At 50.7% G+C, this 15,864-nt stretch overlaps 1 protein-coding gene across 1 annotated transcript; it reads right to left on the bottom strand.

Annotated features, from left to right (window-relative positions):
• Positions 1-4,823: 4,823 nt before the first annotated feature.
• LOC121270127 (gastrula zinc finger protein XlCGF7.1-like) lies at positions 4,824-7,261 on the bottom strand. The gene is made up of 2 exons (XM_041175444.1): positions 7,140-7,261; positions 4,824-5,765 (listed from the first exon to the last, which is right to left on the bottom strand). The coding sequence occupies exons 1-2, from the start codon at positions 7,259-7,261 to the stop codon at positions 5,060-5,062; spliced, it is 828 nt and encodes a 275-aa protein (XP_041031378.1). The 3' UTR covers positions 4,824-5,059.
• Between the last annotated feature and the right edge of the window lie 8,603 nt (positions 7,262-15,864).

Below are 15,864 nucleotides of genomic sequence, written 5' to 3'. Positions count from 1 at the left end.
GGCGGTGAGGTCGGGGGGGCGGAGTCCGGGCGGTGAGGTCGGGGGGGCGGAGTCCGGGCGGTGAGGTCGGGGTTGGAAGTGAGGTCGGGGGAGGAGGAGTCCGGGAGGTGAGGTCGGGGAGGGGGTGGAGTCCGGGCGGTGAGGTCGGGGAGGGGGTGGAGTCCGGGCGGTGAGGTTGGGGAGGGGGTGGAGTCAGGGCGGTGAGGTCGGGAGGGGGTGGAGTCCGGGCGGTGAGGTCGGGGAGGGGGTGGAGTCCGGGCGGTGAGGTCGGGGAGGGGGTGGAGTCCGGGCGGTGAGGTCGGGGAGGGGGTGGAGTCCGGGCGGTGAGGTCGGGGAGGGGGTGGAGTCCGGGCGGTGAGGTCGGGGGAGGCGGAGTCTGGGTGGTGATGTCGGGGTGGGGGGTGCGGGGGGGAGTCCGGGCGATGAGGTCGGGGGGTGGAGTCAGGGCGGTGAGGTCGGTGGTGGGTGGAGTCCGGGCGGTGAGGTCGGGGGGCGGAGTCAGGGCGGTGAGGTCGGTGGTGGGGGGAGTCCGGGCGGTGAGGTCAGGGGGCGGAGTCAGGGCGGTGAGGTCGGTGGTGGGCGGAGTCTGGGAGGTGAGGTTGGGCCGGAGTCAGGGTGGTGAGGTCGGGGGGCGGAGTCCTGGCGGTGAGGTCAGTGGGGGGGTGGAGTCCGGGAGGGGAGGTCGGAGTCCGGGCGGTGTGTTCGGGGGGGGGGGCGGAGTCCGGGAGGTGAGGTCGGGGGGGCAGAGTCCAGGCGGTGAGGTCGGGGGGGCAGAGTCCAGGCGGTGAGGTCGGGGGGGTGGAGTCCAGGCGGTGAGGTCGGGGGGGGGCGGAGTCCAGGTGGTGAGGTCGGGGGGGTCTGGGTGGGCAGTGGGTGGTAATGAGGGCGTCGCCCCTTGATTTCCCCACCCCCTGATTTCCCCTCCCACCCTGATTTCTCCCGATTTCCCCGCCAACCCTGATTTCCCAGCCCACCCTGATTTCTCCTCATCCGATTTCCCCACCCCCTGATTTTCCCACCCACCCTGATTTCTCCCGATTTCCCCGCCCACCCTGATTTCTCCTCATCCGATTTCCCCGCCCACCCTGATTTCTCCTCATCTGATTTCCCCGCCCACCCTGATTTCTCCCGATTTTCCCACCCACCCTGATTTCTCCTCATCTGATTTCCCCGCCCACCCTGATTTCTCCTCATCCGATTTTCCCACCCACCCTGATTTCTCCCGATTTCCCCGCCCACCCTGATTTCTCCTCATCCGATTTCCCCGCCCACCCTGATTTCTCCTCATCTGATTTCCCCGCCCACCCTGATTTCTCCCGATTTCCCCGCCCACCCTGATTTCTCCCGATTTTCCCGCCCACCCTGATTTCTCCTCATCTGATTTCCCCGCCCACCCTGATTTCTCCTCATCCGATTTCCCCGCCCACCCTGATTTCTCCCAATTTCCCCGCCCACCCTGATTTCTCCCGATTTCCCCGCCCACCCTGATTTCTCCCGATTTCCCCACCCACCCTGATTTCTCCTCATCCGATTTCCCCGCCCACCCTGATTTCTCCTCATCCGATTTCCCCGCCCACCCTGATTTCTCCTCATCTGATTTCCCCGCCCACCCTGATTTCCCATCACCTGATTTCCCCGCCCCCCTGATTTCCCATCACCTGATTTCCCCGCACTCCTGATTTCCTATCACCTGATTTCCCCGCCCCCCCCCCCCCCGATTTCCCCGCCCCCCCTGATTTCCCCGCACTCCTGAATTCCCCGCCCGGGGATGGCGCCTGTGTCTGTAAATCAACTGCGAAGCAATAAAGGTTTGTTCTCCTTTCCTTCCCTGTCGAGTTGCCTTGGAACTGTCCATTCAGCCCGTCGCCTCTCTGCCGGCTCCCTTGGTGGGAGCCTCCACTGTCGGTCCGGATTCCCCTCTCCTCCTGTCGTTTTTCTGGCTCCCTCGGATGTTCCTCCAGTTGCCCCGAGGGCGGTCCCACCCTCCTCCTCCTCGGGCAGCTCGTTGACGGACGGGAGCGGTCCAAGGAGGAGCCTCAGCGCCAGCCTTCATCGTCACCTCCGTCCACGGGGATGCGGGGGCTCACTGGCCGGGCCCAGCATTTATTGCCCGTCCCTAATTGCCCCCTTGAGAAGGTGGTGGGTGAGCTGCCTTCTTGAACCGCTGCAGTCCCCCCTGTGGTGTAGGTACACCCACAGCGCTGTTAGGGAGGGAGTTCCAGGATTTTGTCCCCTGTGGTGTAGGTACACCCACAGCGCTGTTAGGGAGGGAGTTCCAGGATTTTGTCCCCTGTGGTGTAGGTACACCCACAGCGCTGTTAGGGAGGGAGTTCCATGATTTTGTCGCTGTGGTGTAGGTACACCCACGGCGCTGTTAGGGAAGGAGTTCCAGGATTTTGTCCCCTGTGGTGTAGGTACACCCACAGCGCTGTTAGGGAGTGAGTTCCAGGATTTTGTCCCCTGTGGTGTAGGTACACCCACAGCGCTGTTAGGGAGGGAGTTCCAGGATTTTGTCCCCTGTGGTGTAGGTACACCCACAGCGCTGTTAGGGAGGGAGTTACGGGATTTTGTCCCGTGTGGTGTAGGTACACCCACAGCGCTGTTAGGGAGGGAGTTCCAGGATTTTGTCCCCTGTGGAGTAGGTACACCTACGGCGCTGTTAGGGAGGGAGTTCCAGGATTTTGTCCCTGTGGTGTAGGTACACCCACAGCGCTGTTAGGGAGGGAGTTCCAGGATTTTGTCCCCTGTGTGGTGTAGGTACATCCACGGCGCTGCTAGGGAGGGAGTTCCAGGATTTTGTCCCCTGTGTGGTGTAGGTACATCCACGGCGCTGTTAGGGAGTTCCAGGATTTTGACCCAGCGACAGTGAAGGAACGGCCGATATATTTCCAAGTCGGGACGGTGAGGGGCTCGGAGGGGGAACTTCCAGGTGGTGGGTGTTCCCCATGTGTCTGCTGCCCTCGTCCTTCTAGACGGTAGCGGCCGTGGGTTTGGGCGGCGCTGTCGAAGGAGCCTTGGTGAGTTGCTGCAGTGCATCTTGTAGGTGGTACACACACTGCTGCTGCTACTGTGCGTCGGTGCCCTTCCCAAGGGCAGTTCCGGATGTGCAATACCTCCCCGGTGAGGCTCCCATACCCCAGGTACGCCCTGAAGATGGGTGTCACGGACTCCAAACGTTTACCCGGTTTCTCTCTCCAGCGTCCTGCGGTATCTTGCTTTGACCAGGAAGCCCTGTCGGGCATCGCGTTCCAGACCCTGAACACTCACACAACGGGGAACCCGAGTCTCTGGGCTTCTCTGTTGTCAGCGAGCCACACCTCTGTGAATCACCGTGAATTGAATCCCCTACCACTTCCCTTCCTTGCCCCTTGCCCCCCCCCCCACCGAAGTGAGCTCAGCTGCCACTGGAGACTGTTTCTCCCTCCCTCCCTCCAATCGATCGAACCCATCGTTTTAAGCAGCTCCATCAGCTCACCGCCCCCCCCCCAATTTGGGCTTGCTTAGCTCAAGAGAAACAGGCCCAACTGCACGTGCACTCCCCCTGGACATCGACCCGCGTCCCTCACCCTCACCTCCCTGCCCCACGACTGTCGCCCTTGTGGCAAATCTCCTCTGCCCCCTCTCCGAGACCGGGACGCGCTTCCAGAATCATCGGAGCAGGAAGTAGGCCACTCGGCCCCTCCAGTTCGCTCCGCCATTCGACACGATCACGGCTGATCCTCCATCTCAACGCCGCGTTCCCGCTTTCTCTCCGTACCCCCTTGATGTCCCTAATATCCACAAACGATCAATTTCTTTCCTTGACTGGACGCAGTGACCCGGCCTCCACAGCCTTCAGTGGGAGAGAATCCCACAAGTTCACCACCCTCTGAGGGAAAAAATCTTCCCTCATCTCAGTCCTAAACGGCCTGCCCCGAATCCTGAGACTGTGACCCCCCCCACCCCCCCCCGCTGGTTCTGGACTCCCCGGACAGGGGGAAACATCTTCCTTCCTGCATCCAGCCCTGTCCAGAATTTTATATCTTTCAATCAGATCCCCCTCTCGTTTTCCTAACTCTAGTGGACACGGGGCCCATTCGAACCAATCCCTCCTCATACGACAGTCTCACCATCCCCGGTATCAGCCTAGTGAACCTTTGCTGCTCTCCCTCTATAGCAAGTATATCCTTCCTTAGGTAGGGAGCTCAAAACCGCACACAATACTCCAGGTGTGGTCTCGCCAAGGCCCTGTCTAACGGCAGCAAGACATCCCGACTCCTGAACTCAAACCCTCTCGCCATGAAGGCCGACACACCACTTGCCTTGCTCACTGCTAGCTGCACCTGCCTGTTTGCTTTCAGGGACTGGTGTGCAAGGGACACCCCGATCCCTTTGTACATCCACGTCCCCCCAAGAGATCACCATGTAAATAATACCCTGCCTCTCTGTTTTTCACACCGAAGCGGATAACTTCACGTTTATATCCACGTTACGCTGCCTCTGCCACATGTTTGCCCCCAACGCCCCCCCACCGCCAACCCCCCCACACACACACCTTGTCTAAATCGCGCCGAAGCCTCCTTGTACCCCCCGCCCCCACTCACATCATCAGACGCGACTCTCTCTCCCCCACCACCCCCAAAGCCACGGTTTTAGGACAGGTGAGCAAAGGTTTGGACAGAGAGTTGGGTTTCAAGGAGTGACTGAACGGAGAGGAGGGAGGGGTGGAGAGGTTTTCAGGGAGGGAATTCCAGAGCTCGGGGGCCAATATCCGAGACAGCCAAATTGCCGACGCTCCGCAAAACAAGGATTTGACAGGCGACCGGCTTCGAGCGTTGATTCGTTTATTGGGAAACAAGTTTCAGGCGCAAAGTCCTTCGAGCTGAAGAGGGGAGGAACTTCGGTGGGGGTTGGGTTGGGTTGGGGGGGGGGGCGGTGTGGAGGTCCGCTTGCCTCGGGGGGGGTCACCAGTGTTCTTCCTCTCGTCGCCGGGAACGGTGAGCTTCCCGGGCACCGCCGGCCTGGCACGGACTCCTTACTACCCCCCCCCCCAACCCCCCACGACCCCTGCGCTGCTCGGTCAGGTGTGGATGCGCCGGTGCCGCAGGAGGCTGCAGGACTGGGTGAAGCTCTTGCCGCACTCGGGGCACCGGAAGGGCCGCTCGCCGGTGTGGACCCGCCGGTGGGTCAGGAGGCTGGAGGACTGGGCGAAGGCCTTGCCGCACTCGGGGCACTGGAAGGGCCGCTCGCCGGTGTGGACCCGCTGGTGGGTCAGGAGGTGGAAGGCCTGGGCGAAGCCCTTGCCGCAGAGCGGGCAGACGTAGGCCTGCTGGCCGGAGTGCCGGCACCGGCGGTGGGCCAGCAGGCTGAAGGCCCGGGTGAAGGCCTTGCCGCACAGGGAGCAGGCGAAGGGCTTCTCCCCGGTGTGTGTCCGCCGGTGGGCCAGCAGGCTGGACAGGCGGGTAAAGGCCTTGCCGCAGGGGAGCGAGCAGGCGAAGGGCTTCTCGCCGGTGTGCGTGCGCCGGTGGGCCTCCAGCTGGGAGGGGTAGCCAAAGGCCCAGCCGCAGTCGGCGCAGCGGTGAGCCGGCGCCGCCTTCTTCTGGCACCGGTGCTTGGCCAGGTTGGCGGCCCGGCTGAACCTCCGGCCGCAGACCCCGCAGCCGGGCGGCCCCCCACCGCCCTCCAACGTCTCCCGGCTCCCCACCGGCTCCGGACTCCCCATCGGCGATTCCTCACTCTGCGCCGCCCTCCCCTCACCAACCGGCTCTCCTTCCGCTCCGGACTCCCTGTGGGGAAGACAAAGGCAGAGAGAGCATCAACTCATGACTGGAACACCAGAGCCATAACATCCCACCACCACCCCCCCCCCCAACCCCACACCCCCCACCCCCATCCCCCACTCCCACCCCCCACTCCTCAGGGGTCTGGAATAACGGGAGCAGGCACCCGCTGCTCGGTTCTCATTCACGGTCAGGGCCGAGCTGGTACTGCAGCCTTGGGGGGGGGGGGGTGCGGAAAAGACACAGCCCAGAAACAACTCAAGCCCCCCCGTCTCAATCGGGCACTCATTTGTACTCTTGCGATCTTGCTCTCACCGGGACGGACACGGGAACGCCAGACTTCGAACCTGATCCAAATTCAGGTGTCCTGAATTTGACCAGACCAGCTGCAGGCGAGGTTCGGCAGGCGATCATTGAGAACTAAAAGATTACCGGGGTTTGAGAAGCAGCGCATTGGACCCTCATCCCTTTCAGGAGCAGACTCTCTCTGGAGTGAGTGGGTGGGTAGGGGACGGGGAGGGACGCTGTGGTGGTAACAGGTTCGGAGAGATAGAACGCGACACGGGGCAGCCAGAAGCCGATGAGGTTTGGAGAGACAGAACGCGACACGGGGGGCAGCGGGAGAGGTTTGGAGAGACAGAACGTGACATGGGGGCAGCGGGAGAGGTTCGGAGAGACAGAACGTGACATGGGGGCAGCGGGAGAGGTTCGGAGAGACAGAACGCGACATGGGGGCAGCGGGAGAGGTTTGGAGAGACAGAACGTGACACGGGGGCAGCGGGAGAGGTTTGCAGAGACAACGCGACATGGGGGCAGCGGGAGAGGTTTGGAGAGACAACGCGACACGGTGGCAGCGGGAGAGGTTCGGAGAGACAGAACGCGACATGGGGGCAGTGGGAGAGGTTCGGAGAGACAGAACGTGACACGGGGGCAGCGGGAGAGGTTCGGAGAGACAGAAAGTGACACGGGGGGGGGACAGCAGGAGAGGTTCGGAGAGACAGAACGTGACACGGGGGGGCAGCGGGAAGCCGGTGAGGTTCGGAGAGACAGAACGCGACATGGGGGCAGCGGGAGAGGTTCGGAGAGACAGAAACAGGCCAGGCGGAGTCAAGATGGAGAAAGGCAGGGGGAAAGACACAGGGGTCCGAAATGAAGCAACGGATCCTTTTCCTGAGGATGAACTCTAAAACATTTCAACGTCCCCCCCTTCTCCCCGCCCCGCTCCCCTGCAAACAGGAATCTGGATCTAGTATTTTTATCCCCCCCCCCAATAATTATTTAACTGCAGCTTGGTTTTGCAAACGTACTTTTAAAGAGGGTAAAGGGGGGGGGGAGGGAAAATAAAATAAATGTATGGGGGGGGGTTAAAAAAAGCCTTACTGCCGGACTCCTTTGCTTGAGAGACAATGAAGAGACAGCTGGCGACAACACTTCCGGGATGCAAGGTCCCGCCCCTCCTCACGCAACGTCACGTCCAGGGCTCTGATTGCTTGGAGGACCATACGGTCCTCCTGGCCGCTTCCCAGCTCGCCATTGGCTGAGTCCCGACGTCAATCGGAGTTTTAAAAAAAATGGGAGGGGAGGGTCAAAGTTCGAGCGGTCACGCCCACCGAAATTTAAAGAAAATAAAAAAAGATTAACGAAAGGCGCCGGGGCATCAAAAGCACGATCAAGACATGATCGATAGAGCTGGTTTTCCACCCGAAAATAAATATAAAACAAACTAGAGAAAAAACACAATAGAAGAAAGGGGCGGGTCTGCGCCTGCGCGGTTCGGGAGACGAAGGTTGGCAGCCAATGCGCATGCCCGTTGACGTCAGAGACCAAAGGCCCCAACAGCCGCCTCGATTATTTTATCCCGCTGCAAATTGCGACGTCGGTTCCAGGCCCACATCGCGGCCGGAATAACCACGAAAAAAAAAAAAATCAGGCGGGGATCAAGTTATTTCTGCGCGGGGCGATGAAGCCATGACCTTTGACCGAATAGTCGCAGGAGTAGTTAAGGCGCAGGCGCACGCCTGGAGAGCGAGGGGCGCAGGCGCGCGTCCAAATTCAGCCCGGTGGTGACGCGAGCGTCAGCGTGACGATTATGACGGTACACTGGCCAAGAAGCGGATCAAAGCTGTGTAACACCCCCCTCTGCTGGAGGGGAGGCTGGACTACAGGGGGTGCAATAGACAGACACAGGGACAGGGGTCAGTGTAAAGAGAGTGTTATAACTGAGAGTCTTATACTGAGGGACAGTGTAACAGAGAGAGTGTTATAACTGAGAGTCTTATACTGAGGGTCAGTGTAACAGAGAGAATGTTATAACTGAGAGTCTTATACTGAGGGTCAGTGTAATAGAGAGTGTTATAACTGAGAGTCTTATACTGAGGGACAGTGTAACAGAGAGAGTTTTATAACTGAGAGTCTTATACTGAGGGACAGTGTAACAGAGAGAGTTTTATAACTGAGAGTCTTATACTGAGGGACAGTGTAACCGTGAGAATGTTATAACTGAGAGTCTTATACTGAGGGTCAGTGTAACAGAGAGGGTGTTATAACTGAGAGTCTTATACTGAGGGACAGTGTAACAGAGAGAGTTTTATAACTGAGAGTCTTATACTGAGGAACAGTGTAACAGTGAGAATGTTGTAACTGAGAGTCTTATACTGAGGGACAGTGTAAAAGAGTGAGTGTTATAACTGAGAGTCTTTTACTGAGGTCAGTATAATAGAGAGAGTTTTATAACTGAGAGTCTTATACTGAGGGACAGTGTAACAGTGAGAATGTTATAACTGAGAGTCTTATACTGAGGGTCATTGTAACAGAGAGAGTGTTTTAACTGAGAGTCCTATACTGAGGGTCAGTGTAACAGAGCGGGTGTTATGACTGAGAGTCTTATACTGAGGGTCAGAGTAACAGAGAAAGTGTTATAACTGAGTCTTATACTGAGGGTTAGTGTATCAGACAGAGTGTTATAACTGAGAGTCTTATACTGAGGGACAGTGTATCAGAGAGAGTTTTATGACTGAGAGTCTTATACTGAGGGTCAGTGTTACAGAGTGAGTGTTATATCTGAGAATCTTATACTGAGGGTCAGTGTAACAGAGAGAGTGTTATAACTGAGAGTCTTATACTGAGGGACAGTGTAACATAGAATGTTATAACTGAGAGTCTAACACTGTGGGTCAGTGTAACAGAGAGATTGTTATAACTGAGAGTCTTACACTGAGGGACAGTGTAACTGAGAGAGTGTTATAACTGAGAGACTTTTACTGAGGGTCGGTGTAACAGCGAGAGTGTTATAACTGAGAGTCTTATACTGAGGGTCAGTGTAACAGAGAGAGTGTTATAACTGAGAGTCTTATACTGAGGGTCAGTGTAACAGAGAGCATGTTATAACTGAGAGTCTTATACTGAGGGACAGTGTAACAGAGAGAGTGTTATAACTGAGATTTTATACTGAGGGACAGTGTAAGAGAGAGAGTGTTATAGCTGAGAGACTTCTATTGAGGGTCAGTGTAACAGAGAGAGTGTTATAACTGAGGGTCTTATACTGGGGGTCAGTGTAACAGAGTGATTGTTATAACTGAGAGTCTTATACTGAGGGACAGTGTAACAGAGAGATTGTTATAACTGAGAGTCTTATACTGAGGGACAGTGTAACAGAGGGAGTGTTATAACTGAGAGTCTTATACTGAGGGTCAGTGTAACAGAGAGAGCATTATAACTGAGAGTCTTATACTGAGAGTCAGTGTAAAAGAGAGAGTGTTATAACTGAGAGTCTTATACTGAGGGTCAGTGTAAAAGATAGAGTGTTATAACTGAGAGTCTGTTACTGAGGGTCAGTGTAACAGAGAGAGTGTTATAACTGAGAGTCTTATACTGAGGGTCAGTGTAACAGAGAGAGCGTTATATCTGAGAGTCTTATACTGAGGGTCAGTGTAATAGAGGGTGTTATAACTGAGAGTCTTATACTGAGGGACAGTGTAACAGAGAGAGTTTTATAACTGAGAGTCTTATACTGAGGGACAGTGTAACCGTGAGAATGTTATAACTGAGAGTCTTATACTGAGGGTCAGTGTAACAGAGAGGGTGTTATAACTGAGAGTCTTATACTGAGGGACAGTGTAACAGAGAGAGTTTTATAACTGAGAGTCTTATACTGAGGAACAGTGTAACAGTGAGAATGTTGTAACTGAGAGTCTTATACTGAGGGACAGTGTAACAGAGAGAGTGTTATAACTGAGAGTCTTATACTGAGGGTCAGTGTAACAGAGAGAGCATTATAACTGAGAGTCTTATACTGAGGAACAGTGTAACAGTGAGAATGTTGTAACTGAGAGTCTTATACTGAGGGACAGTGTAAAAGAGTGAGTGTTATAACTGAGAGTCTTTTACTGAGGTCAGTATAATAGAGAGAATGTTATAACTGAGAGTCTTATACTGAGGGACGGTGTAACAGAGAGAGTTTTATAACTGAGAGTCTTATACTGAGGGACAGTGTAACAGTGAGAATGTTATAACTGAGAGTCTTATACTGAGGGTCATTGTAACAGAGAGAGTGTTTTAACTGAGAGTCCTATACTGAGGGTCAGTGTAACAGAGCGGGTGTTATGACTGAGAGTCTTATACTGAGGGTCAGAGTAACAGAGAAAGTGTTATAACTGAGTCTTATACTGAGGGTTAGTGTATCAGACAGAGTGTTATAACTGAGAGTCTTATACTGAGGGACAGTGTATCAGAGAGAGTTTTATGACTGAGAGTCTTATACTGAGGGTCAGTGTTACAGAGTGAGTGTTATATCTGAGAATCTTATACTGTGGGTCAGTGTAACAGAGAGATTGTTATAACTGAGAGTCTTACACTGAGGGACAGTGTAACTGAGAGAGTGTTATAACTGAGAGACTTTTACTGAGGGTCGGTGTAACAGCGAGAGTGTTATAACTGAGAGTCTTATACTGAGGGTCAGTGTAACAGAGAGAGTGTTATAACTGAGAGTCTTATACTGAGGGTCAGTGTAACAGAGAGCATGTTATAACTGAGAGTCTTATACTGAGGGACAGTGTAACAGAGAGAGTGTTATAACTGAGATTTTATACTGAGGGACAGTGTAAGAGAGAGAGTGTTATAGCTGAGAGACTTCTATTGAGGGTCAGTGTAACAGAGAGAGTGTTATAACTGAGGGTCTTATACTGGGGGTCAGTGTAACAGAGTGATTGTTATAACTGAGAGTCTTATACTGAGGGACAGTGTAACAGAGAGATTGTTATAACTGAGAGTCTTATACTGAGGGACAGTGTAACAGAGGGAGTGTTATAACTGAGAGTCTTATACTGAGGGTCAGTGTAACAGAGAGAGCATTATAACTGAGAGTCTTATACTGAGGGTCAGTGTAAAAGAGAGAGTGTTATAACTGAGAGTCTTATACTGAGGGTCAGTGTAAAAGAGAGAGTGTTATAACTGAGAGTCTGTTACTGAGGGTCAGTGTAACAGAGAGAGTGTTATAACTGAGAGTCTTATACTGAGGGTCAGTGTAACAGACAGAGCGTTATATCTGAGAGTCTTATACTGAGGTACAGTGTAACAGAGAGAGTTTTATAACTGAGAGTCTTATACTGAGGGACAGTGTAACCGTGAGAATGTTATAACTGAGAGTCTTATACTGAGGGACAGTGTAACAGAGAGGGTGTTATAACTGAGAGTCTTATACTGAGGGACAGTGTAACAGAGAGAGTTTTATAACTGAGAGTCTTATACTGAGGAACAGTGTAACAGTGAGAATGTTGTAACTGAGAGTCTTATACTGAGGGACAGTGTAACAGAGAGAGTGTTATAACTGAGAGTCTTATACTGAGGGTCAGTGTAACAGAGAGAGCATTATAACTGAGAGTCTTATACTGAGGGTCAGTGTAAAAGAGAGAGTGTTATAACTGAGAGTCTGTTACTGAGGGTCAGTGTAATAGAGAGAGTGTTATAACTGAGAGTCTTATACTGAGGGTCAGTGTAAAAGAGAGAGTGTTATAACTGAGAGTCTGTTACTGAGGGTCAGTGTAACAGAGAGAGTGTTATAACTGAGAGTCTTATACTGAGGGTCAGTGTAACAGAGAGGGTGTTATAACTGAGAGTCTTATACTGAGGGACAGTGTAACAGAGAGAGTTTTATAACTGAGAGTCTTATACTGAGGAACAGTGTAACAGTGAGAATGTTATAACTGAGAGTCTTATACTGAGGGATAGTGTAACAGAGAGAGTGTTATAACTGAGAGTCTTATACTGAGGGACAGTGCAACAGAGAGAGTGTTATAACTGAGAGTCTTATACTGAGGGTCAGTGTAACAGAGAGAGCATTATAACTGAGAGTCTTATACTTAGGGTCAGTGTAAAAGAGAGAGTGTTATAACTGAGAGTCTTATACTGAGGGTCAGTGTAAAAGAGAGAGTGTTATAACTGAGAGTCTGTTACTGAGGGTCAGTGTAACAGAGAGAGTGTTATAACTGAGAGTCTTATACTGAGGGTCAGTGTAAAACAGAGAGTGTTATAACTGAGAGTCTGTTACTGAGGGTCGGTGTAACAGAGAGAGTGTTATAACTGAGAGTCTTATACTGAGGGTCAGTGTAACAGAGAGGGTGTTATAACTGAGAGTCTTATACTGAGGGACAGTGTAACAAAGAGAGTTTTATAACTGAGAGTCTGATACTGAGGAACAGTGTAACAGTGAGAATGTTATAACTGAGAGTCTTATACTGAGGGACAGTGTAACAGAGAGAGTGTTATAACTGAGAGTCTTATACTGAGGGACAGTGTAACAGAGAGAGTGTTATAACTGAGAGTCTAACACAGTGGGTTAGTGTAACAGAGAGAGTGTTATAACTGAGAGTCTTATACTGAGGGTCAGTGTAACAGAGAGAGTGTTATAACTGAGAGCCTTATACTGAGGGTCAGCGTAACAGAGAGAGTGTTATAACTGAGAGTCTTATACTGAGGGTCTGCGTAACAGAGAGAGAGTTATAACTGAGAGTCTTATACTGAGGGTCAGTGTAATAGAGAGGGTGTTATAACTGAGAGTCTTATACTGAGGGTCAGTGTAATAGAGAGGATGTTATAACTGAGAGTCCTATACTGAGGGACAGTGTAACAGAGAGAGTGTTATAACTGAGAGTCTTATACTGAGGGTCAGTGTAACAGAGAGCATGTTATAACTGAGAGTCTTATACTGAGGGACAGTGTAACAGAGAGAGTGTTATAACTGAGATTTTATACTGAGGGACAGTGTAAGAGAGAGAGTGTTATAGCTGAGAGACTGCTATTGAGGGTCAGTGTAACAGAGAGAGTGTTATAACTGAGGGTCTTATACTGGGGGTCAGTGTAATAGAGAGGATGTTATAACTGAGAGTCCTATACTGAGGGACTGTGTAACAGAGAGAGTGTTATAACTGAGAGTCTTATACTGAGGGTCAGTGTAACAGAGAGAGCGTTATATCTGAGAGTCTTATACTGAGAGTCAGTGTAAAAGAGAGAGTGTTATAACTGAGAGTCTGTTACTGAGGGTCAGTGTAACAGAGAGAGTGTTATAACTGAGAGTCTTATACTGAGGGTCAGTGTAACAGAGAGAGCATTATAACTGAGAGTGTTATACTTAGGGTCAGTGTAAAAGAGAGAGTGTTATAACTGAGAGTCTTATACTGAGGGTCAGTGTAAAAGAGAGAGTGGTATAACTGAGAGTCTGTTACTGAGGGTCAGTGTAACAGAGAGAGTGTTATAACTGAGAGTCTTATACTGAGGGTCAGTGTAAAACAGTGAGTGTTATAACTGAGAGTCTGTTACTGAGGGTCAGTGTAACAGAGAGAGTGTTATAACTGAGAGTCTTATACTGAGGGTCAGTGTAACAGAGAGAGTGTTATAACTGAGAGTCTTATACTGAGGGACAGTGTAACAGAGAGAGTGTTATAACTGAGAGTCTTATACTGAGGGACAGTGTAACAGAGAGAGTGTTATAACTGAGAGTCTTATACTGAGGGACAGTGTAACAGAGAGAGTGTTATAACTGAGAGTCTTATACTGAGGGTCAGTGTAACAGAGAGAGTGTTATAACTGAGAGTCTTATACTGAGGGTCAGTGTAAAAGAGAGAGTGTTATAACTGAGAGTCTGTTACTGAGGGTCAGTGTAACAGAGAGAGTGTTATAACTGAGAGCCTTATACTGAGGGTCAGCGTAACAGAGAGAGTGTTATAACTGAGAGTCTTATACTGAGGGTCAGTGTAACAGAGAGAGTGTTATAACTGAGAGTCTTATACTGAGGGTCAGTGTAATAGAGAGGATGTTATAACTGAGAGTCTTATACTGAGGGTCAGTGTAACAGAGTGTGTTATAACTGAGAGTCTTATACTGAGGGACAGTGTAACAGAGAGAGTGTTATAACTGAGAGTCTTATACTGAGGGTCAGTGTAACAGAGAGAGTGTTATAACTGAGAGTCTTATACTGAGGGTCAGTGTAACAGAGAGAGTGTTATAACTGAGAGTCTTATACTGAGGGTCAGTGTAACAGAGTGTTATAACTGAGAGTCTCATACTGAGGGTCAGTGTAACAGAGAGAGTGTTATAACTGAGAGTCTTATACTGAGGGTCAGTGTAACAGAGAGAGTGTTATAACTGAGAGTCTTATACTGAGGGTCAGTGTAACAGAGAGAGTGTTATAACTGAGAGTCTTATACTGAGGGTCAGTGTAAAAGTGTTATAACTGAGAGTCTTATACTGAGGGACAGTGTAACAGAGAGAGTGTTATAACTGAGAGTCTTATACTGAGGGACAGTGTAACAGAGAGAGTGTTATAACTGAGAGTCTTATACTGAGGGACAGTGTAACAGAGAGGGTGTTATAACTGAGAGTCTAACACAGTGGGTTAGTGTAACAGAGAGAGTGTTATAACTGAGAGTCTTATACTGAGGGACAGTGTAATAGAGAGGATGTTATAACTGACAGTCCTATACTGAGGGACTGTGTAACAGAGAGAGTGTTATAACTGAGAGTCTTATACTGAGGGTCAGTGTAACAGAGAGAGTGTTATTACTGAGAGTCTTATACTGAGGGACAGTGTAACATAGACTGTTATAACTGAGAGTCTAACACTGTGGGTCAGTGTAACAGAGAGATTGTTATAACTGAGAGTCTTACACTGAGGGACAGTGTAACTGAGAGAGTGTTATAACTGAGAGTCTTATACTGAGGGTCAGTGTAAAAGAGAGAGTGTTATAACTGAGAGTCTTATACTGAGGGTCAGTGTAACAGAGAGAGCATTATATCTGAGAGTCTTATACTGAGGGTCAGTGTAATAGAGACGGTGTTATAACTGAGAGTCTTATACTGAGGGACAGTGTAACAGAGAGAGTTTTATAACTGAGAGTCTTATACTGAGGGACAGTATAACAGTGAGAATGTTATAACTGAGAGTCTTATGCTGAGGGTCAGTGTAACACAGAGAGTGTTATAACTGAGAGTCTTATACTGAGGGTCAGTGTAACAGAGAGAGTGTTATAACTGAGAGTCTTATACTGAGGGACAGTGTAACAGAGAGAGTGTTATAACTGAGATTTTATACTGAGGGACAGTGTAAGAGAGAGAGTGTTATAGCTGAGAGACTTCTATTGAGTGTCAGTGCAACAGAGAGAGTGTTATAACTGAGGGTCTTATACTGGGGGTCAGTGTAACAGAGAGATTGTTATAACTGAGAGTCTTATACTGAGGGTCAGTGTAACAGAGAGATTGTTATAACTGAGAGTCTTATACTGAGGGACAGTGTAACAGAGAGAGCATTATAACTGAGTCTTATACTGAGGGTCAGTGTAAAAGAGAGAGTGTTATAACTGAGAGTCTGTTACTGAGGGTCAGTGTAACAGAGAGAGTGTTATAACTGAGAGTCTTATACTGAGGGTCAGTGTAAAAGAGAGAGCGTTATAGCTGAGAGTCTGTTACTGAGGGTCAGTGTAACAGAGAGAGTGTTGTAACTGAGAGTCTTATACTGAGGGTCAGTGTAACAGAGAGAGCATTATAACTGAGAGTCTTATACTTAGGGTCAGTGTAAAAGAGAGAGTGTTATAACTGAGAGTCTTATACTGAGGGT

The sequence above is a fragment of the Carcharodon carcharias genome, chromosome 27 (assembly GCF_017639515.1).
Source record: "Carcharodon carcharias isolate sCarCar2 chromosome 27, sCarCar2.pri, whole genome shotgun sequence".
Classification (NCBI taxonomy): domain Eukaryota; kingdom Metazoa; phylum Chordata; class Chondrichthyes; order Lamniformes; family Lamnidae; genus Carcharodon; species Carcharodon carcharias.
Note: the sequence above shows the minus strand (reverse complement) of the source record. Positions and strands in the feature narration are given on the sequence as shown.